Source organism: Elephas maximus, chromosome 20, assembly GCF_024166365.1.
Source record: "Elephas maximus indicus isolate mEleMax1 chromosome 20, mEleMax1 primary haplotype, whole genome shotgun sequence".
Lineage (NCBI taxonomy): Eukaryota > Metazoa > Chordata > Mammalia > Proboscidea > Elephantidae > Elephas > Elephas maximus.
The window spans coordinates 7140605-7165003 of record NC_064838.1 but is presented as its reverse complement, the minus strand read 5'-3'; the positions used below and the strand labels follow the sequence as shown (position 1 = coordinate 7165003).

Below are 24399 nucleotides of genomic sequence, written 5' to 3'. Positions count from 1 at the left end.
GACTGAAGCCTATGCCTTCTAAGGTCTGCTTTGCTTGGGAAATTGGCCTTTGATTCATGTATGTAGCCTTGGAGCACACGTTGAGGCATGTGCTGGGTGTGTTTTGCATCCGTAATTTGCACCTGGTGGAAAGGTGGGCCCTATAGCCTATAGTTTCTGCAACTATGGGGGTCCTGTGAACTAAGATGGCCAGAAAATGCCTGAAACCATACACAGGCATGACAATGGCGTACTTCACAATGAACCTTATGGAACCCTCACTGTCTCAGGGGACATCATTAGCAGTTAACCCTCTGTCAGGGAATGTGATCCCTGCTGATTTCTAAGTGTGGAAAGTTGCATTCTTTGCTGGTTTCTCTGAGCAACTTTACATTAGTCACTTTGCTGCAACCCTTGTACCGACCGTGGATATATTTATTTATTCAACACACATTTATGGAACATGTCTTATGAGCCAGCCATTGATCTGGGTGTGACAAAACAAACTAAAACTTCTTTGACACGCAGTCCTGGCCACAACAGTGTAAGGTGATTATAATTGTCTTCCTAACATAAACAGCTAAAAAAATTTGGGGGAAAAAAAATGTCATTCATTGGCCATCAGGCAGTGCAGGACTGTGATCCCTGAGAAAAACAAAACAAATGAAGTGAGTCCTACCTTCCTGGGGGCTTTTTGCATGAATGTAAGGCTGAACTGCAGCACAAACAGGAAGAGCCCAAGCCATGCAGTCTGAGTTCAAGAGACAAGAGATCAGAGTTCAGGGATACAAGTGGTTCCAGCTTATGAGACAGAGCACCCAAGAGGAAAAAGCTAACCGGAGAAGCCTCCAGAGACCTGCATAGGGTTCCCTCTGAGATTTTGGTTAAGTACTACTCTGTGTGTGTGAAGGTTGAAACCCCAAAAGACAGAACAAAGTAAAGACCCAAGAAAAGAACAGTTACAAGGGAGCAAACAGTTTATGTTAGACTACTAACATAAAGGTTGGCAGCTCAAACCCACCCAACCTGTGCTGTGGAAGAAAGGCCTTGGCAACCTGGCTCCCTAAAGATTACAGCCACGAAAACATTGTGGAGCAGCTCTTCTCTGCAACACATGGCATCGCCATGAGTTAGTATCAACAGCAATGGGTGCTGGGGGAAGATGAACAAGTTCCCAGAGCTCATACATTGCCAGAAATCATTTAAGTTTCTTCTGCGTAACAAGAATATCAAGGAAAAGGGTGTGAAAAGATATAGAAGGATTCGGAGTATTGTGGGAAGGACTTGAGGGTTTTTATATTTATTTCTACTGATCTGTTTTAGTAGGTACAATAAGTATTATTTTGTAGAAATTTGAAAAAAAAGATGAAAAAAATGTGGAAAAGCTTTAGTTAACTTGGATATTTTTCAGATGAGCATGGAGAAGGTACGGCTATTTTTAAAGTAGTTTAGCAAGTTTGCCACATATGAATTTTATTAGCAAATTTTGAAAATGTCTCTCTCATTACACATTTCTGAGTTATAGGTTATACTTTAAAATTCTTTTTTTTTTTTTTTAGGAATCATTAAAAGCCACCAGATATGAAATATCTCCAGATAAAGAGTATGTGCTTTTTTCATATAACGTGGAACCAGTGAGTACTACCCTTTCTGCCTATAAAATAATTGCGTCTTTACTCTGATGCCTTGTTACGTATATTTCCTTGAATCTTTATTCTTGTGATCTTCGAATCCTGAAATATTTGGTGGAGCCTGAGAAAGTCTACTTGGTATGCCACACTGCCACCTAGGAGAGAGGAAAGGTATAAAAATCTTCCTGGCAGAAAAACAGCCAACCTCCGCCCCCTCCCAGAACCTCAGCATTTTCATTTTAGGGGCTATTTCATAGGCATTTCTTGGGGAGATGGTGAGAACTTGTATTTTTATTTTGATTTATCTTACCCTTTAGTGCATTTTTTTCTTGCCATTTTTTTAATCACACCATAAATTTTATCTAATAACAAAAAATGACTGCTAGGTTCTCCCTAAACTAATACATTAATAATGTTTTGGCTAAGAATCGAGCTCTTACTTTCATTATTATATAAATTCCTATTCTTAGCACTTCATACCTGAGTCTCCCAGAAAACTTCACCAAAATTTTCCATAAAATCTCGCAGTAGTCTTTAGTGGCAGCCTAGAACATTCTAAACCTTTTTTTTTTTTTTTAACATGCTGATATTTTAAAATTCCTTTTGCTCTCAATTTTAAATGAGTAAAAAGGTGAAATGTGTTTGTATAAGTGAAGCAGGTGTCCAGGTTGTAAGGGATTAGCAACTTAGAAATGTGCATTTGTGGAGCTTTGTTCTCTGTTAAATCAAATGTAGAACCCACTACCTCTCTAGTTCTTCTGAGACCATTCTAATTAGCGTTTCCTGAAGCTTCTGTGGGGTCTACTGGCATCTGCCTTGTAATTTTGGTTGGAATAGCTCCTGGGTGAATTTGAGAGACTCTTCCCATGGCAGGAGATGGGCCATCTTGTTGACTTACATCCCATGGTATGTGTGTGGGAGGCTGGAATGGGGATGTCAGGTCAAAGGGTTAGTTTGCGTGAAGGTGCAAGTTCATTCCTGGAATACATTCTTGGACAAGTTGATTTGACAACTAGATTACTTATTGGAAAATTCAACATTATTCCTCAAAATGTCAATTTTTTTCTTTTTTTAACTTTACCTTTGGCTTTCCATTTTTCTGATAGAAAGTTGTCATTTGTCAGTTATATAATGGTTTTCATTTTCTCCATCCAAGTTCTTTGGAAGGACTGGACATATTTATCCACTTGAGGAGCTGGAAACAGTTGGATTTGACATTTAAAGGGAACTTTAGCTTTGTGACTCTGCGCTTCCTACACGCAGCCTTAATCTAGCCTGTGAAAACTTCAGGCACCTGGACATGGTGTACATGGAGCATGTGCTATCTCACCTTCCTCAGTTCCCTGGGAACTACCAAAAATACGTTCCTTACACCTGAGCAACAGGCAGAACTTGGCAGTTATTTGAAGGACTTTCACATGGATAAGGTAGACTTGTTCTGTGTTGTTCCAGAAGGCACAGCTAACACTTGAAACAGGCATAGAAAGAGAGACTTCAGGTCAGCTTACTAGAGAATGTTTTAATAATTGGGTCACCTCAGCAGTGGGATGGGGTGCCTTGTGAGGGAACGAGAGTCATGCTCCTGGTAGCCTCAAAACAAAGTTTTATATTTGTTCTCCAGAATGGTATAGATGAAATTCTTACCTTGGATCATTTTAGAGCACAAGAGCTCTACATCAAGTTCTGTGCTTGATAGAATTTTCCTTCTCATTCCCAAAGCTTATTTTTAAAATTTTTATTTTATTGTAGTAAAATATATCTCACAAACAATTGCTATTTTAACCATATTTAAGCATACAAGTCAGGGACGTTAATTATATTCACCATGTTGTGCTACCATTACCACTATCCGTTTCCAAATGTTTTCATCACCCCAACAGAAACTCAGTACTCCTTAAGCAATAAATCCCATCTCCCCTGTCCCCGCTGATATGCTTTTGGTAACCGCTAATACACTTTGTCTCTATGCATTTGCTTATTCTAGATAGTACATATAAGTGGGATTATACAATATCTGTCTGTTAGTGCCAGACGTATGTCACTGAGCATAATGTTTTTCAAGGCTCACCTATGTTGTAGTATCAGAACTTGGTTTCTCTTTATGGCTGAATAACCCGTCATTTTACGTGTGTACCACATTTTGTTTATCCATTCATCTGCTGAGAGACACTTGGACTGTTTCTGCATTTTGACTGCTGTGAATAGTGCTGCAATGAACATTGTACAGGTTTCTGTTTGTGTCCCTGCTTTCAAGTCTTTTGGGTATACATAGGAGTGGTATTGCTGGGTCATATGGTAATAAATTCTATGTTTAACTTTTTGGGGAACGGCCAAATTGTTTTCCACAGCAGCTGCACCATTTTACATTCCCACCAGTGCTCCTTTTGAAAGAGTGCCCGGGGAGCCATTGCAACTGATAACCTTTTTGGTAAAGAATATTTTACTAAATATGAGTCTGCACTGTGTAGAACGCTGGCTATAAATAGGAATCTTGAGATAACCCTTTCTCGCTCTGCAGCATTTGTTGGCCTTCGGAGTAGGACTGTTCAGTTTGTTTTCTCAGCTGAAGGGAAATATGGGAAAATTGGAGCGGATTCAGAGAACTCTAAAAATGATTAAAGTATTGAAAATGACTGCTGTTAGAAGTCTGTAGAAATTGATACTTGCAACTTGAATAAAAGCAGTAACCCTTAACAGTTTCTAAATATTGAGCAGCTACTGCATGTCTGACTCTCCGGGTACGTACACTATGTTCTTTTGAAGGAAAAAGTAGCCAGGAAAGAGCTTGGGAATCATGCAGGTCTTCGAACTGGTTCATTCCAGTTCAAATTCCTGCGAAGAATTTACATTTCCACCCCAGATATACTGAATCAGAATCTACATTTTAACAAGATCCCCAGGAGATTCTTACGTTACATTTTAGCAAGATCCGCATCACGCTAATTACGATGTTGTAGCTTATTAAAATGTAAATTCTGATTCAGTGTATGGGGGGGGGCGGTGGAAATGCAGATTCTCAGCAGGGGTTCAAACCTGAATGAACCTGTTTGAAATCCTGGATTCAAGGGGAGAATTTAGAGTTAGATATTTGGGATGGGTTTCAAGGGACGTGTCTAGGTCTGTAATTCTGGAAAAAAAGTGGAATATGACAGGATTTCCTAAACTGTGCTTAGTATCAGTATAAGTATTTCTCAAAATGTTAATGGGTATTCTTTGAAAATTAAAAAAAAGATTCCATGTTCAAATAAACTTGGGAACTCTGCTAAAACCAAGTTAAATAAGTTTCTTTGCTACAAGATTTTTGTGGAAGTTTTAATACTCTCCTGAGGGTTGAGCAATATTTCAAAAATGGGTATTATAATATGGGATTCCTCTCTAACTGTAAGGAAGCTAGATTTTTTTCCTCTGTGGGTAAATACTTAACATGTTCTTATTTGCCAATCAGAATCTCAAAGGCAGTTATTATATCTTGTTTCTGTGAGCCAACTCAACTTTTCATTAAAAAGACTGCCGTAAAAATGTTTTAGTATTAACCAACTGTCCAGTTACTGAGCATCATTTATGTGAGCAAATATTTCATTTGCAATAACATTTCATTATATCAGGTTACATTCCCACCAAAAAATCCAAATATTCCATATTACATCAGGATGATTAATGTCCTTCCAACCTAGTTTCTCTTTGCTGCCTGCCCAAAGATAGTGAACTTGAGCTCAAATGGTAGTTTTGAGACTAACCAGCTGTGTTTACTTGTGCCTGACTTCTCATCTTTCATGAGGCGTCAGTGTGTACCTAATCATGTTACTGTGAGGATAGAATGTAATAGCACAAATACTTAATACAGCACCTGGCAAATTGTAAATAATAAGTATTACTCCCCATCTCTCACCAGTATTCCTCTCCAAGGCTCAAATAAAGGACACATTTTCCAAGAAGATTTAAAGTTTATTGCAGTTCACAGGAATGTCTCCATTTATTCCTTTGTTTAAAAACAAAATTGTCAGGCACTACATGTTACTTTACCTCACAAAGCTCACAGTAAAATCAAATAGTCATGCTAACTATCTTAGTTATCTAGTGCTGATATAACAGAAATACCACAAGTGGATGGCTTTAACGAACAGAAATTTCTCCTCTCACAGTCCAGGAGGCTAGAAGTTTGAATTCAGACCACCAGCTCTAGGGGAAGTCTTTCTCTCCCTGTTGGTTTTGGGGGAAGGTCCTGGTCATCAGTCTCCCCCTGGTCTAGGAGCTTCTCAGCAGAGGAACCCCAGGTCCAAATGATACGCTGTACTCCCAGCTCTTTTTCTTGTTGGTAATGAGGCCCTTCTCCTCTCTGTTCAATTCTTTCTTTTATATGTCAATAGAGATTGACTCATGATACAACCTAATCCTATAGATTGAATCCTGCTTCATTAACACACTTGCCTCTAATCCTGCCCTATTAACATCATAGAGGTTAGGATTTACAACATATAGGATAATCACATCAGATCACAAAATGGCAGACAACCACACAGCATTGGGAATCATGATCTAGTCAAGTTGACACACATTTTTGGAGAGCACAATTCAATCCATAATATTCTACCCTTTGGCCCCCCAAATTCATGACCTTTGCCACAGTAAAACACAGTCACCCCATCGTATTACCCCAAAAGTCTTAAATCCACCCCAAGTGCAAATCCATCCTAGGGCAAAATTCCTCTTTATCTGTGAAATCTAGAATACAAGTTATCTGCTTCCAAAATACAATGGTGGGACAGCACAAGATAGACATTTCCATTACAAATTGGAAGGAAATAAAGGATAATAGGCACCAAGCTAGTCAGCAGAATATATTACATTAGCTCTCAAGACTTGAACATAATCCCCCGTTCTCTGAGACCATTTAGGCAATGGACCTGCCTTCCAGACTCTGGGTGTTGGCCACACTCTCCAGATTCTGGGTGGAGGTCCCTTGGCCCTGGGCTTCAGCTCACCTTCCAAGCCCACTGGAATGGCAACTGTACTCCCTCGCATTTGAGCAGCCCCATTCTCCTAGTCTGTCTGAGTGGCAACCCTACCCCCTCGGCCCTGGCAGCCCCCATTCTTCTGACCCTTGGGCATGGTATCCCCGACTCCTCAGCTTTGGGCAGTGAATCCAGCCTCATCCCGCTGGCACTCATGAATGGCAGCCGTATCCTCCAGAACCGAATTGGTAAAGATCTGACTCTTCGAAACCTAGGAGGCTGTGGCACCACCCTTTGAGATGCAGTAGGCCATGGTACCACCCTTGGAGACCCCAGAGTTCATGGCCCTACCCTCTGAGACTGAGGCAGCTGTGCTTCCCATGCTCTTTGTCTCTTCAGATGCTGCATCCTGGTTCATTGGCCTCTTGGTCCCTCACTCATTCAAGCCTCTTGTGTTGGCCTAGCCTCTGCCCTGCTCTGGCAAGTGTTGCAAAACTCATTGACTCTACCAATAAGTACCTGGATGTACCCCACTCTGCCAGTTAACCTTGGCTGGAAAGCTCTCTTGCTTTGTGGGTTGGCAAGCCTAGCTCTACTGATAAGTGCCTGGAGGCACCCTGCTCCTCCAGGAAGCCTTCTGCCCAGAGGCAATCAGCTTTCTTGCTCCACGAGTCAGCTCCTGTGCCCTCTCTGGTCTCCTGGTTCTACTACTGCTGTTTCTCTGCTGCTGCTTCTTGCTGTCTGTGCCGTCTCCAGTGTTATAGCTCTCCTCCCTTCTCTCTGAGCCCTCAACAGAACTGTCCTTAATGTCCATAATTCCACCAACAGTCTCTTCAAGGCAGTCTAGGCTTTTACTGTTAAAGGCACTTGAAAATTCTTCCAGCCTCTACCCATTACTCAATTGTAAAACTGCTTCCACACTGTAGATATCTGTTAGAGCAGCACCTCACTCTCCTGGTACTAAATTCTGTCTTAATTATCTAGTGCTTTAAAAAAAAAAATTTTTTTTTTTTTTTAATGAACAGAAATGTATTCTCCACAGTTTATCAGGCTAGAATTCTGAATTCAGGACACCAGCTCCAGGAGAAGGCTTTCCCTGTCTGGTGGCTCTGGGGGAAGGTCCTGGTCATCGATCTTCCCCATCTAGGAGATTCTCAGCCCAGGGGCCCTGGGTCCAAAAGATGCACTCCACTGCTGGCTCTTCTTTCTTGGTGGTAATGAGGTCCCTCTCCTCTCTGGTCAATTCTCCCTTTTATATCTCAAAAGAGATTGACTCAAGATACAACCTAATCATGAGATTGAGTCCTGCCTCATTAACATAACTGCCTCTAATCCTGCTTCATTAATATCTGTCTTAGGCTGGGTTCGATTTATATCAAGCAGATGGCTCATGCCATTGTAGAGCCTGGAAAGTCCCAAATCCCTCAGTCAGACTGGAGGCTTCTCCCGACTCATGTAGCTGCAGGGACTGGCAAATCCAAGGTCAGCAGGGCTCTGGCTCACAGGCTGTAGAGACTGATGAATCCCAAGATCGGCAGGCAAAACACCAGGTAAGCTGCTAGCTCAGGTCCCAAGAACTGGAAGTCAGATGAACAGGAACCAGCTGCAGGGTGCAGAACAAGCAAAGGCTCAGATACCTTGCCAGAAAGTCCGTTTATATTGGATGCAAGCCGTACCCCCAAGGAAACTCTTTCAACTGACTGGCTACTCATAGCTGACCCCATCATGGAGGTGATCACATTATATCAGATCTCATCACAGAAGTGGTTACATGATTATATGACTGCCAAACTACATCATAACTGCAGACTACTGAGAATCATGGCTCAGCCAAGTTGACACACAACCTTAATGATCACAACATCATAGAGGTTAGGATTTGCAACACATGAGATAATCACATCAGATCACAAAATGGTGGACAGCCACACAATACTGGGAATCATGTCCTAGTCAAGTTGACACATATTTTGGGGAGGACACAATTCAATCCGTAACACCAACCACGTGACAAGGACTGCAAAGGAGAGCTACATGAGCATAAAGTATAGGGATTTGACTTCATTTGGTAGCTCAGGGGAGGCTTCCATGAGGAAGTGAAACTTGAGCTGAAATCTAAAAATGTGCTTATGGCAGGAGTGTGCATGGTGAATAGAAAGGATGAAGAAATAAAGTTTGACTGAGAGAAGGGTGGGCTCTCCCATTATGTTTGGGGCTAAAAGTAGGGAGGAGAGATCCTAAGTTGTCTGTGATTTTAGTTTGGAACTGTTTCTTTTCAGGTGACTCTGGGCCATTTAAGAAGAGATGACAAGTAACAGAAACTATGGGTGTCAATATGATAGGCAAGTTCTAGAACGGAGAAAGTCTGGAAGGTAAATTATCTTAAATCAGGAACATTAAGCCATCACCCTAATTACGATGTTGTATCATTTCCCAGTGGTTTGACATATACTGGTCTTATTTGCCCATTTACATTGTATGCTATTCAAGGAGAGGGACAGGATCTCTTTATGTCATGTCTACCCTCTCCTCTCGGAACCTAGCACAGGACCATCTATGTACATTTTGGGTGCTGAGCAGTTACGTTTATGGTATTATCTCCAAACCTCTTAGCACTGGATCAGAAACAAAGTGACTTTGATGCACAGTAAGTACTTGAAATTCAACCATACATGCAAAGAGATAAAATTATGTAATAAAAGGAAGAGACACCATTTGTGAACCAGCTTAGTAACACTCCACATTTGTTCCAGAAATTAGGATCTTGCCAATTTGCATACTTTGAAAACTTCTAATATTACTGAATCTAAACTTGGCTAACGTTTTTAAACATGCATGAATTAGTTAATTATAAATATGTTAATCCTGTGTTTTATTGACAGTCTCAAATTACCCTTAAAAAAGTTGCTTAAAATTCAAGCAAAATAATTATTAATTAGATTTGAGAATAAAAGAGCAAGCCTGTTTAGGTTGAATCATGTCCCCCGAAAAGATACGTTCAAGTCCTAACCCCTGGTACCTTATTTGGAAAGAGAGTTGCTGCAGATATAATTAGTTAAAACTTAAGATGAGGTCAGTAGGCTGGGTCCTAATCACTTTATGATTTATAAGAAGAGGAAAAGGACACAGACACACACAGAGAAGATGGTCATGTGAAGACGGAGGCAGAGATTAGAGATATGCTGCTACAAACCAAGGGACACCTAGGACTACCAGAAGCTGAGAGAGATCAGCGAGCATCTTCCTGTAGAGGCTTCAGAGAGAGCCTGGTCCTGCGAACACCCTGAAGTCAAATTTCTAACCTCCAGAACTGTGAGAGAATAAGTTTCTGTTGTTTTAAGCCACATAGTTTGTGGTACCATGGTATGGCAGCCACAGGAAACACAATTCCCAAGCAGTTTTCCATTGAGCCAGGCCTCTCATACTGATAGTCTGTAAGTGGTGTGTCTGAGATGTGAAAATGGTAAATCTCCTGTTTTTATTTATGTGGTGCCTTATGGTTTGTTAAGTGTGTTTCTTTGGTCCATCTCACACTTCTCGAAAGATCAATCCTGTCCAAAGAGCCAATATGTCCTAAGTCAGTGTTATCTTTTCAGCTCATATGTAAAACTCATAACATCTGTCAGTGCACAGGGCTCCCTTGAAACTAAGCTAGACTTTGGGGAAATAAAAACTTTTTTATCTTTATCTATTAATAACCCCAACCCAGTGCCTTTATCTATTAGCAGCGAAAAATTACCCCAAAACAAACTGATTAGAGCCGCCATGTTTCTTCATAGAAGATTTTGAGGTATATTTGACAAACATGAGAGGTTTACAAAACTCCGTCGGGAGAAGGGGAAAAGGAAGTTATAATGCAGTATCTTAGATTGTTTAAAAATATTAATGTATTATGTAACTTTCTGGGAAGTATTTTTTCTTAGTGAATTTTTTCTGAAAGGAGCCACTGAATATGTGTGACTAATTACCTTGCAATATTTAAAGGAGTTCACTGGGGTGATTATTCTTACAGCCAGTTGAACATTGTCCTGGTCCAATAGCCAGACATAGTGCCTGACAATTTTTTATTTATTAATAAAAGAATAAATGGAGACATCCCTGTGGACTAGAATAAGCTTGAAATCTTCCTGGAAAATGTGTCCTTTATTTGAGCCTTGGGGAGGACCCCTGGAGAGAGATGGGGAGTAAAATTTATTATTTACAATTTGCTGGGTGCTGAATTTTTTTTTTGTATTAAGTACTTGTGCTGTTACGTACAATCCTCACAGTAACGTGATTAAGTACACATTGACCCCTTATCAAAGCTGTCTAAATAAAATCCCAGTCAGTTAGTAAAATGGGTTCATGTAAGTCAACCAGTCTGTATTAGGCATGTGGTGCTGCATAACAAATTACCCCAACACATAGTGGCTTAAAGCAAACACCATTTATTATCTCACAGTGTCTTCAGGAGCTTGAGGCGGGTTAGCTAGATCCTCTGGCTCTGAGTCTATCACAGGCTGCAATGCAGTTATCTTAAGGCTCAAGTGAGGAAGGATCCAAACCCAAACTCAAACACGTTTGGTTGTTGGCAGGAGTCAGCTCCTCATGGGCTTATTACTGGCTATTGGATGGAAACTGCCCTCAGCTCCTTGCCACATGGGCCCTTCCAGAGAGCACTCACAACATGGCAGTTTGCTCCATTAGAGCAGCATGCAAGAAGAGCAGTGAGTGTCTACAAGATGGAAGTCGCAGTCTTCTATTATCTAATGTGTTGTCTCCTCACTTTCGCCATATTCTGTTTGTTATAGAAACAAGTCACTAGGTCTAGCCCACGCTCAAGGAGAGGGGGTTACACAAGGATTGGAATACAAGGATGTGGGGCTCATTGGGAGCCATTTTAGAAGCTGCCACCTACACCATCAGGGGTCTGTACAAGAAATTATGACCTCTTAAATTTTTGAGGAGTCCCTGGGTGGTGCAAATCATTAACATGCTTGGCTGCTAACTGAAAGGCTGGAGGTTTGAATCTACCCAGAGATGCCTCAGAAGAAACGCTTAGTGATCTCCTTCCCAAAAAATCAGCCGTTAAAAACCCTATGGGGCACAGTTCTGCTCTGATACACATGGGCTCACTATGAGTCAGGATCTACTGGATGGGAACTGGGTTTTCATATTTATATGAAATAATCCTGTTGTCTGCTAAAAGAATGCAATCTGTTAGAAAGATAATAAGCTCCTTTCTTTCTCACCTGGCACCCAAAGTTCCAAGAAGTTGAGAAGCAAGAAGGTGTGATTATAATGTAGTCTTGAGAGAAAGCCCTGGAGTAGGAGTCAGGAAAACCAGGTTCTCATCACTTTTCTGCAGAAAACTTGTGATGACCTAGGGTGGGCCAAACAACTTTAGTTTTTTTGATCAGAGCAATGGAGAGCACGAGCTGGTCATGTGACTCAGTAGTAGTATGAAAACCAATATGGCTAATAACTTACTTGTCTGGGCTACTGGGAGAATTAAATAAATAAGAAAGAATATGCCAAACCCAAATCTTACCATATAATAGATGTTTTATATATGTAAGCTGTTACTATTATTTTATTTTTATTATTATATATTTAAGCTCAGTGGAATAAAGATGCTATATAAATCCATGGAAATGCAGTATTACTAGATTTTATTTGGAACCCAAGTGAAAAACTTAGTTTTTTTGGATACTGACTCCTTCCGGAATCTAAAATTTACCTATAAAATTGAAGTAGACCATTAAATATGGATATGTATCCGTTGGTAAACTGATATATATTTAAAGAGTTTTTTTAATTGCATATTAAAAAAGGAAAATATACGGAAAAATATTATCCTGTTCTTTTTTCCTATTAAAAAAAAAATTGCCATTGAGTCGATTCCGACTCATAGCGACCCTATAGGACAAAGTAGAGCTGCCCCATAGGGTTTCCAAGGAGCACCTGGTGAATTCAAACTGCTGACCTTTTGGTTAGCAGCCATAGCACTTAACCACTACACCACCAGGGTTTCCTTTTTTCCTATAAGGTTTATATATTAGTAGTTAATGATGGTAACACTTAATAGTTGGGGAAATTAATATAATAATTTGGCATTCTAAAAATACGTGGGGGATGCTAGAGATGACATTCACGTTCATATGCAGGTGTCATTGTTATCCAGTTTTATGTCTCCCGGCCATATCCAATAGCCCCTGCTTGCATTCCATGGCACAGAAGCTCTGGAAATGGATTTGTGAGGCTTGAGCAGCCTCAGGCATTTGTCCTTCATACAGAAGCAGAGAATGGCATTTTTCTCGAGTCTCAAGCACTTAAACATTTCCTCTCCTGGTTGTTGGCAGAGTCACAGATCTTCTCATCTTTGTTGTTCTGAAAGTCAGATGGCACATGTTGCAGACACAACAGGGAATTAATTAAATGATCCCATAGCTTCCAGCAGCTTTCTTCCTCAAAAAGGAGAAAGGTACACTGGACATGTTTAGGTGTTTGATCTCCCCCCACCCTCCCACAAGCTCCTACAGATTTATCCTGCTCAGTCATGAGAAAAGGCTGAGTTCTTCACTCTGGTAATTTGAAGCAGTTTTGCATTTGATAAATTTTAATAAATTTGATAAGTGTATAATCTCTCCCTGCCCTTGTGTTGAGTTGACGTATCCCCGTTTTGCCACGGGAGGGATTGTAAATTGTATAATCTGTGTAAAGCCCGGAGCATGCCTGAGCACGGAGACCTGATCAAGCACAGTTTGGTAAGGTGAACTTCCGCTGAATACCAGGGTCTTCAGAGCACTTGTCAGGTAGAGTTACCCATGTGCCTAAACCTACAAGAGTAAGTTTTTTGCAAACAACTTGAGACTTTATAAATACAATATAAGGAATTAGCTATAAATTATTGAACCCATTCTTATTGACTGAAGTGTAAATGTGTTGCAAGTCAGTTCATACAATTCTAAGTATATGAGTCAATACTGCAAATAATATAACTATTTTTGTAATGGCTGATTCTGATGTTTACTGCCAACCTACCCAGAGTTAGCTAAACTGCAGGATTCAGTGTGCAGTCCTCCAGATGTCCAAGTCTGCTCAAGACTTTTTGGGTGGTTAATTATATGTATCAATTTGGCTAGGCTGTGACGCCCAGTTGTTTGGTCAAACGCTAGTTAAATGTTGCTGTGAAGGTGTTTAGGAGCCCTGGTGATGCAGTGCTTAAACACTCAGCTGCTAATCAAAAAGTCAGTGGTTCGAACTCACCAGCTGCCCCAATCCATGAGAGAAAGTCTGCTTCCATAAAGATGTATTGCCTTGGAAACTCTATGGGGCAGTTCTACTCTGTCCTATAGGGTCGCTATGAATTGGAATGACTCCACGACAACAGGTATGATGGCATTTACAGATGGTTAACATTTAAAGCAGTCAACCATCAGTAAAGCTGATGACCCTCCATAATCTGGGTGGGACTCATCTAATCACATGAAAGCCTTAAGAGCAAAAAATGAAGTTTCCTGAAGCAGAGTCTGCCTCAAGACTATAAGTAGGCATCTGCTGGAATTTCCAGCCTGCCCCTGGCCTACCAACTTCAGCCGCAAGACTCCTGGAATTTCTAAACTGTTCCCTGACCTATGGATTTGGGACTTGCCAACCTCCCCAATCTTGTGAGCTAATTTCTTAAAATAAATCTCTCTCTGCCTCTCATTAGAAGAATTGATAAAAAAAATCTTTGCCCAGGAGTGGCTAAGGAAATATGTTTTCCAATTCTGATCCAGGTCCTTGTTGTTCTGTTGAACTAGGTCTTTCTGCATTACCCACAGCCTCTTCTGGTCCCCACCTCTGGGAATCAGCTGTCCAAAGGTTCATGCTGGGCGAATCCATTGCACCTTTCCATATATCAGGGCTGGTATCCGAATTGCGAGTTCTCCTTCTCTGCAGTTGCTTTAAAGGTCAACTTTGAAGAGCAGAGTCTTTGTCAGTGGCATTTCCACAGCTGTGGATGCTTTTGTTACCGTGGTGACTGCATCAGCCCAGCTGGTGCTGTCGTGCTAAGTGGTAAAACTCATCTCAGCGGATTCTTTTCTTCTATGTGGGAAGAGTACCAGAAGTTGTTTCTCGTACTGCCTGGAAGTGAACCCCGTATTCCATCACCGTATCTCAGAAGCCACTTGTGATTAAATCCTGTGTCTCAATTCCAAACAGATTTTCTTAGCAGTGTAATTTATAAATGAAACAGTTCAGATTGTTTCGTTGGCCCCTGGATACCAAAGACATTTTGATCTCCAACTCTTTAAAGACTATTTATCTGTAACAGTTAATGCCCTTAAACTTGGTGCTATAGACAGAAATACCACACTGTCCCTCCACAGAAAAGACCTTAGAGACTGAGTAAAGCAGACAAACATCAATTCTGGAACCCTAACCCTAAGTAAGCATCAACTGCAGAGATAAAGAACTCAACCAAGCACCAAACTGAATAAGAAACTGACGGAGGACGTAAAGCAAGAGGAGATACAGAGTGGAGGTCCCGTAACAGCTAATGCAACATGGATTCAGCATCTTGGACTCCTGCCGGAGATTGGCAGACAGGGAGTATGGGAAAGCAGTTTCACGGAGCTACTAGCAGGAGACAGAGCATCCGGTAACCAGCAATACATGCTTTCCCACTCCCCGCCTTTCTTCCCCCTTCTCAGCCTCTGCTGTTTCCTGGAAGGCTGTGGTCGCTCAACTGGGGAGGTGTCGGCTCCATGCCGCTTGAATTCGCCTGGCCCACACCAGTCAGCTCCTTCAATGCCACTTTTTTGTTGCTTTTTTGGGCTTCTTTTGGTTCCTTCTCTCTCACCTCCTTCCCTTCGTTTCTCTCAAACACCTGGCTCTGTATGCCATCTTTGCTTCTTCTTGACAGGGTGTGAAGCACCACTCAACTGGGGAACCGCTTCTCTGGTCCATGCCACCATGTCGGTGGGATCCCTGGAGCCATTTTTTTTTTCCTTTTCATTTTCTTTTTGTTTTTCTTCATATCTCAGTTTCTTATCTCTCTCTACTTCTTTTCCTGTCTCCTGAGTACTTGGCACTGTGTGCCATCTCTGCCCATTCTAGACAGGCTGTACAGTGCCTAGTGGCTTGGGAGCCACTTCCCTGGTCCATGCTACCAAGTCAGTGGGCTCCCTTGGGGATTTTTTTTTTCTCTTCTCAATTTCCCATCTCTCTCTACCATCCTTCCCTTCTTTTCACCTGAACAGCTGCTACCATGTAATATCTCTGTTACTTCTAGATGGTCTGGGCAGCACTGACAGGCTGGGGAGCGATTCCCCTAGTCTGCACCACCACCAGTGGGCTCCCTTGGGGAATCTTTTTTTTTTTTTTTTTTTCTTTCTCCTTTTCTTGATTACTTGTCTCCCTCTACCTTCCTTCCTTACTCTTTGCCTGAACACCTGCACCATGTGCCATCTCCTTCCTTCTTAATGGGCTATACAGTGCCACTTGGCTGGGCACCTGCTTCTAGTGGGCTCTCTTGAGACACTTTTTTTTCTTCTTTCTTTCTTATTTTTTTCTCAGTTTCTTTTCACTCCTACCTTCCTTCTGAATACCTGGTGCCATGTGCTATCTCTGCTCCTTCTTGATGGACTGTGCAGTGCCATTCAGCTGGGGACCCACTTCTGGTGGGCTCCCTTGGGGCATTTTTCTTTTCTGTCTTCTTCTTCTTTTTTTTTTTTTTTTTTTTCAGTTTCTTGTCTCTCTCTACCTCCCTTCCTTACCTGAACACCTGGTGCCATGCACCATCTCTCCTTCTTCTGGAGGGGCTGTGCTGTGCTGCTTGGCTAGGGACCCACTTCCAGTGAGCTCCCTTGGGGCAGTTTTTTTTCTTTCTTTCCTCTTCCTTCCTTTTTTAACTCAGTTTCTTGTCTCTCTCTACCTTCTTTCTTTCCTTCTCAACCACATGGCACCTTTTTTTCCCTCTACGTTTCTTGTCTCTCTCTACATTCCTTCCATCCCTTCCCCCCAACCACCTAATTGCATGTGCCTTTCTATCTCCTTTTTTAAATCTAGTTTATTATCTCTCTTTCCCTTCCTTCCATTCCTTTCTCCTGCCCAACTAGCTGCGTGTGCTGTATCTGTCCCTTTTTGATGGGCTGGGCCTCACTGCCTGGCTAGAAGGCCACCAGCACACAGCTTTCCTGGGTCTTCATCACTCCAATGGCAGGCTCCTTCAGCAATTATTATTATTATTATTGTTGGCTCCTGTTTCTTTCTCTTCCCTACCATACACATGTAGCTCCAGACAACACAACCTTTGCCTTCGTTCTACCTACCTGTACCATGTGCTGAACATCGCACCCCTTAGCAGCACAGGCATGGTCTACTGGAACATGCTGTACAGTGACCCCTCAGCCCCACCCTGTCAGCCCAGTACATGCCTCAGACAACCCATCCCAGCCCCTTCCCTTCAGCTAGACCTGCCCTGCTACATCAGAGCTGAGTGACTGACCCTGCCCATGGCACAAGGTGGTGAGAAGTGTTGTGCCCACAGACAAGCAAAGAATGCACAGCCCACCTGCTCAGACATAACCAAATAAAACAAAAAAGCAGGAAGAAACAAACAAATCTACAATTGAAAAACAAAGAAAATAACTACTTAATGTCCTGAAGACAGGAGACAATATCAAAACTTAAAAAAAAAAAAAAGAAGAGGATGATTCTAGTAGGCATCCAAAATAAAACACTAGATGACTTTCCAGTAGGAAAAAAGGCACTGAAACTACCTGGCAGGGAATTCAGATCTCTAACTTTCAGAGTTATCCAAGAGTTGAAGGAAAAAGCAGGCAAAAAGAAGGAAAAAATAGACAAAATCATGGAAAAGAAGATAGAACAATGGAAGAATTCAGGAAAATACTACAGGAACAAAATGTCAAAATAAATTCACAACTAGAAGTCATACAAAAACAGCAATTAGAAATCCAAAAGATAAACAACAAGATTTCAGAAATGGACAGTGTCATAGAAGGTCTGAGGAGCAGGTTTGAAACAGTGAAATTGAAGACAAATAGTTGGCTACCACTTTGTTTGAGGAAAAATCAGAAAAAAGAACAAAGAAAAATGAAGAAACCTGAGATGTGGTATAAAATCAAAAGCAAAAATTTGCAAGAGTTCCAGAATGGGAAGAAAATAGAAAACACATAGAGGAATTGAAGAATTGCTGACAGAAAACTTCCCTAATATCATGAAAGAAGAAAAGCTGGCCATCCAAGAAGCTCAATGAACCCCATATAGGATAGATCCCAAAAGAAAATCACCAAGGCATATCATAATCACACTCACTAAAACCAAAGACAAAGAATCCTGAAAGCAGCTCGAGAAAAGCGAAGTCACATACAGAGGGGAAACAACAAGATTAAGCTTTGATTACTCAACAGGAACCATGCAGGCAAGAAGGAAATGAGATGTCATATATAAAACCTTGAAATAAAAAAATTGCCCACCAAAAATAACATATCTTGCAAAATTCTCATCCAGATATGATGTTGAAATTAGTACATATCCAGATAAATAGAAATCAAGGGAATATGTAAAACCAAACCAAACTTACAAAAATTATTAAAGAGGCTCCTTTAGAACAAACAACATCAGACCACAGCCTGAATCTAGGAAGCAAGATTGTACCAGCCAGATACCAAACAAGGAAATGAACTCTCAAGGACTATCCAAAACCAAAAGAAATACAACAGGGAACCAGAGAGGTTAATCTGTAAACAACAACAATGTCAGCAAATAAAAGAGGGAATAAATGGTGTAGGTATAGAACATTCTAATGGAGAGCAATGCAAGACAATACCAAGTAATAATGGACTGGTTCAAGCCTAGGAAGATAAGGATAAATTTCAAGGTAACCTACTCAGCAAAATGAAGAAGAAAAAATGTAAAATCTCAATAAAAACAAAATCTACAAAAACAAAAGAAATCCATACACAAAAAAGGAATTCAGCACAGGAGAGTAACAGGAGCAAAGAAAACATCAGCACCACAAAAAAAAAAAAAAAAAGCACTACAAAGTGACAGCAATCACACCTATCAATAATTACACTGAATGTAAATGGACTAAATGCACCCATAAAGACAGTGACAGAATAGATTAAAAAAAATAGGATCCATCAATATACTGTCTACAAGAGACACACGTTAGAAACAAAGATGTAAATTTATTAAAAATCAAAGGATGGAAAAAAAATATATGAAGCAAACAGCTACCAAAAAAAGAGCAGGAGTGGCAATACTAATCTCAGATAAAATAGACTTTAAAACAAAATTCACCAAAAAAGACAAAGAAGGGCATTATGTAATGATTAAAGGGAAGATCCATCAAGAACACATAACCATAATATCTACAGGCTCAATGACAGGGCTCCAAAATACATAAAACAAACTCTAACAGCACTGAAAAGAGAAATTGACAGTTCCACAATAACAGTAGGAGGCTTAACATACCACTCTTGGTAAAGGACAGAACATCTAGAAAGTAACTCAGTGAAGATACTGAAACTCTAAAGACCACAATCAGCCAACTTGATGTCATAGACATATATAGAACACTCCACCCAACAGCTGCAAATTACGCATTCTTTTCCAATGCATGTGGAACTTTCCCCAAAATAGACCACAACTTGGGCCACAAAGCAACCCTCAACAGAATACAAAACACTGAGATAATAGAAAGTATCTTCTCTGACCACAATGTCATCAAGGTAGAAATTAACAACAGAATGAGCAAGGAAAAAAAATAATTAATCACATGGAAACTGCATAACACCTTGCTTAAAAAACCACTGGGTAATAGAAGAAATCAAAGAAGGAATGAAAAGATTTCTAGAATCAAAGGAGAGTGAAAACACATCATACCAAATTCTTTGGGACACAGCAAAGGCAGTCCTCAGAGGTCAATTTATACCAATAAATGCACACATCAAAGGAGAAAGGGAAAAATACATTAGCTCCATAACTCAAACAAATAGAGAACAGCAAAAGAAGCTCACAGCCACCAGAAGAAAGGAAATAATAAAGGTCAGAGCAGAAATAAATGAAGTAGAGAATAGAAAAACAACAGAAAGAATCAACAAAACCACAAGTTGGTTCTTTGAAAGGATCAACAAGATCAACAAACCAGTGGCCAAACTGACAAAAGAAAAACAGGAGAGGGATGCAAATAACCCAAATAAGAAATGAAATGGGAGACGTTACAACAGACCCAACTGAAATAAAAAGAATCGTAACAGAGTGCTGTGAAAAACTATATTCCAACAAATTTGAAAACCTCAAGGAAATGGGCAAATTCCTAGAAACACACCACCGAGCCAAAACAACACAAAATGATGTTGAAAACCTGAACAGATGCCTAACAAGAGAAGAGATTGAAAAGGTAATAAAAAAAAACTCCCAACAAAAAAAAAAGCCCTGACCCAGATGGCTTCACTGGAGAATTCTACCAAACATTCAGAGAAAAGCTTACGCCACTACTACCAAAACCATTTCAGAACAGAGAAAAGGAAGGGAAATTTCTGAATTCACTCTATGAAGTCAGCATAACCATAACACCAAAACCAGGCAAAGACACCACAAAAAAAGAAAATTACAGACCAATATCTCTCATGAATATAGATGCAAACATTCTCAACAAAATTCTAGCCAGTAGAACTCAGCATCATATTAAAAAAAAAATAATACAGCATGACCAAATGGGATCCATACCAGTTATACAAGGATGGTTCAACATTAGAAGATAAATCAACGTAATCCACCACATAAATAAAATAAAAGAAAAAATTACATGATCATCTCAATAAATGCAGAAAAGGCATTTGAGAAAGTCCAACAGCCATTCTTGATAAAAACTCTTAATAAAATATGTATAGAAGGGAAATTCCTCAACACCATAAAGGGCATGTATACTTTTGTGTTATACAAAACCAACAGCAAACATCATTTTTAATGGAGAGAGGCTGAAAACATTCCCCTTGAAACAGAAAATAAAGATACCCTTTATCACCACTCCTTTTTAACATTGTGCTGGAAGTCCTAGCTATAGCAATAAGGTAAGAAACAGAAATAAAGGATATCCATATTGGTAATGAAGAAATAAAACTGTCCCTATTCATGGATGATATGATACTATTCATAGAAAACCCCAAAGGCTCCACAAGAAAGCTACTGGAACTAATAGCAAGATTCAGCAGATTAGCAAGATACAAGATAAACATACAAAAATCAGTTGGATTCCTATACACCAATAAAGAGAATAACGAAAAGGAAATCAGGAAAACATTACCATTTATAATAGTCCCTAAAAAAAATAAAATACTTAGGAATAAATCTAACCAGGAATGTAAAAGACCCACACAAAGAAAACTACAAAATACTACTGCAAGAAACCAAGAGGTCTACATAAATGGAGAGGAATACCATGCTCATAGATAGGTAGACTCAACATTGTGAAAATGACAGTTCTACCCAAAATGATTTACAAATACAATGCAATCCAGATCCAAATACCAATAACATTCTTTGAAGAGATGGAAAAACTAGTCATTAACTTTATATGGAAAGGGAAGCAGCCCCAGATAAGTAAAGCACTATCGAAGAAGAATAATAAAATAGGAGGACTCACATTACCTGACCTCAGAAACTACTATACAGCTACAGTAGTCAAAACAGCTTGGTACTGGTACAACGACAGGTACATTGACCAATGGAACACAGTTGAGAACCCAGATGTAAGTCCACCCACCTCCAGTCACCTGATCTTCAACAAGAGCCCAAAATCCATCAAATGGGGAAAAGTCAGTCCTTAACAAATGGTGCTGGCAAAACTGAATATCTGTCTGCAAAAAAATGAAACAGGACCCATACCTCACACCACAGACAAAAACTAATTCAAAATGAATCAAAGACCTAAATATAAAATCCAAAACCATAAAGATCCTAGAATAAAAAATAGGATCAACTCTAGAGACCTTAATACAAGGCATTAACAGGATACAAACCATAACTAACAACACACAAACTCCAGAAGATAAACCAGATAACTGGGATCTTCTAAAAATTAAACACTTATGCTCATCAAAAGACTTCACCAAAAGAGTACAAAGATCAGGAAAAAGTTTTTGGCAAAGGTCTAATATCTGAAATCTACAAGAAAATCCAGCACGTCTACAACAAAAAGGCATATAATCCAATTAAAAAATGGACAAAGGATATGAACAGACACTTCACCAAAGAAGACATTCAAGGGGCTAACAGACACATGAGGAAATGCTTGTGATCACTAGCCATTAGAGAAATGCAAATCAAAATCACAATGAGATACCACTTCACCCTGTCATTACTGGCATGAATCAAAAAAAACGGAAAATGACAAATGTTGGACAGGCTGCAGGAAGATTAAACTCTTATGCACTGCTGGTGGGAATGCAAAATGATACAACCATTTTGGAATATGATATGAAAATTCCTTCGAAAACTAGAAATAGAAATACCATGTGATCCAGCAATCCCACTCCTAGGAATATATCCTAGACAACTAAGAGCCATATGAATAGACATATGCACACACACGTTGATGACTGCATTGTTCACAATAGCAAAAAGATGGAAACAACCTAGATGCCCATCAGCAGGTGAATGGGTAAACAAACTGTGGTATATACACACAATGGAGTACTACACACCGAAAAAGAACCATGATGAATCTGCAAAACATTTCACAACATGGATGAACCTGGAGTGTGTTATGCTGAGTGGAATAAGTCAATCACAAAAGGACAAATATTGTATGAGACGACTACTATAAAAACTAATAAGGTTTACACACAAAAACAATCTTTGGTGGTTATGAGGGAGAGGAGGGGTGGAGATGGAAAAATAGTAAATACACAATAGATAAGTGGTAGCTTTGGTGAAGGGTAAGATAGTACACAGTACTGGGGAAGACAGCACAACTTGTACAAGGCAAGGCCATGGAAGCTCCAAAGATACATCCAAACACCCTGAGGGACCGAATTACTGGGCTGAGGGCTGTGGTGACCCTGGTCTTGGGGAATATCTAGCTCAATCAGCATAACATAGTTTATAAATAAAATGCTCTGCTTTCTACTTTGGTGAGTAGCATCTGGGATCTTAAAAGCTTGAGAGTGGCCATCTAAGATACTCCACTGGTCTCACCCCATCGGGAGCAAGGGAGAATGAAGAAAACTAAAGACACAAGGGAAAGAGTAGTCCAAAGGACTAATGGACCACAACTACCACAGCCTCCACCAGACTGAGTCCAGCACAACTAGAGTGCCCGGCTACCACCACTGACTGCTCTGACAGGGATCACATTAGTGGGTCCCGGACAGAGCTGGAGAAGAATATAGAACAAAATTCTATCTTAAAAAAAAAAAAAAAAAAGACCATACTTACTGACCTGACAGAGACTGGAGAAACCCCTAGAGTATGGCCCCAGGACATCCTTTTATCTCGGTAATTAAGTCACTCCTGAAGTTCACCCTTCAGCCAAAGGTTAGAAAGGCCCATAAAATAAAATGAAACTAAAGGGGTACACCAGCCCAGGGGCAAGGACTAGAAGGCAGGAGGGGACAGGAAAGCTGGTAATAGGGAACCCAAGGTCCAGAAGGGAGAGTGTCGACATGTTGTGGGGTTGGTAACCAATGTTAGAAAACAATATGTATACTAACTGTTTAATGAGAAGATAGTTTTTCCTGTAAGCCTTCAAAAAAAATCTAAAGTACAATTTAAAAAAAAAAAAGTTAATGCACTCAGTTGCTAGCCAAAAGGTTGGAGGTTTGGGTCCACCCAGAGGCACCTCAGAAGTCCAAGAGGTGCCTCGGAAGCAAGGCCTGGCAATCTGTTTCTGAAATATCAGCCTTTGAAAACCCTATGGAACAGTTGTATTCTGACACACATGGATCGCCGTGAATTTGAATTGACTCGACAGCAACTAGCACTTCCAACCCTCGCTATATTCAAAACCAAAACCAAGTCCATTGCCTTTGAGTCAATGCCGACTCATAGCGACCCTATAGGACAGCGTAGAACTGCCCCACAGGGTTTCTAAGAAGTGGCTGGTGGATCCGAGCTGCTGACCTTTTGGTTAGCAGCCGAGCTCTTAAACATTGAGCCACAAGGGCTCCCTTGCTATATTAGATTATTAAAAATGTTCATTAGAGTTTAGAAACATCTGTTTTTATATACCCTGTAACTAAGACCTGTGCAAATGGTTTCACAGTGTTGTGAGAATGGATTAATATAGTATATGTCAGAGTTCTCGGTAAAGTATTTAAATGCTTAAATACTGTAAGGTGTTGGGCGATAACGCTGATGAGGATTCCTGTTCCTCCTGAAGTCAGAGCCATATGTCCTGAGCCTGATGGACGGTGTAAGGAGGGAGTAAATGCTTCCTTTCCTGGGAGTGTGGGTTGTTGTTGGTTTTTGTTTTTTGGGTTTGTTTTTGAAATAATAGATTCTTAGGGTGATTTGTTATTGTTTTGTTTTACAACAAAACTGGTTCAGAACTGTCCTGCCTCCTACCCAGAGAAAGCTTGTTTTGTTTTTGTTGACTTCTATGTCTTTATATTTAAAAGCACAAAATTAGGCATAGAAAAAATGTAGCCCAAACAGTGGTTTTTTTCTATGTAAATTTGTTAAGGTAATTTGTGTGTGTGTGTGTATGTGTGTGTGTTGCTCTGGCAAGAGGTGGAAATAGGGTTTAACTTATCTGAACTATTCCATGGGTCAGAAAGTATAGGAGCTAGTGTTTTTGATTGTAGTTGCCATAAGGTACTTGAAATATTTGTTCCTTGAAA

The 24399-nt window shown here is 40.3% G+C and overlaps 1 protein-coding gene across 2 annotated transcripts in view; it reads left to right on the top strand.

The window, feature by feature from the left end:
- DPP6 (dipeptidyl peptidase like 6) overlaps positions 1-24399 on the top strand; it is a 1223128-nt gene that overhangs the window by 794539 nt on the left and 404190 nt on the right. For both annotated transcript variants that reach the window (XM_049862671.1, XM_049862670.1), the window contains exon 5: positions 1539-1613. In XM_049862671.1, coding sequence (XP_049718628.1) covers positions 1539-1613 — 75 coding nt within the window. The remainder of the gene's footprint in view (positions 1-1538; positions 1614-24399) is intronic.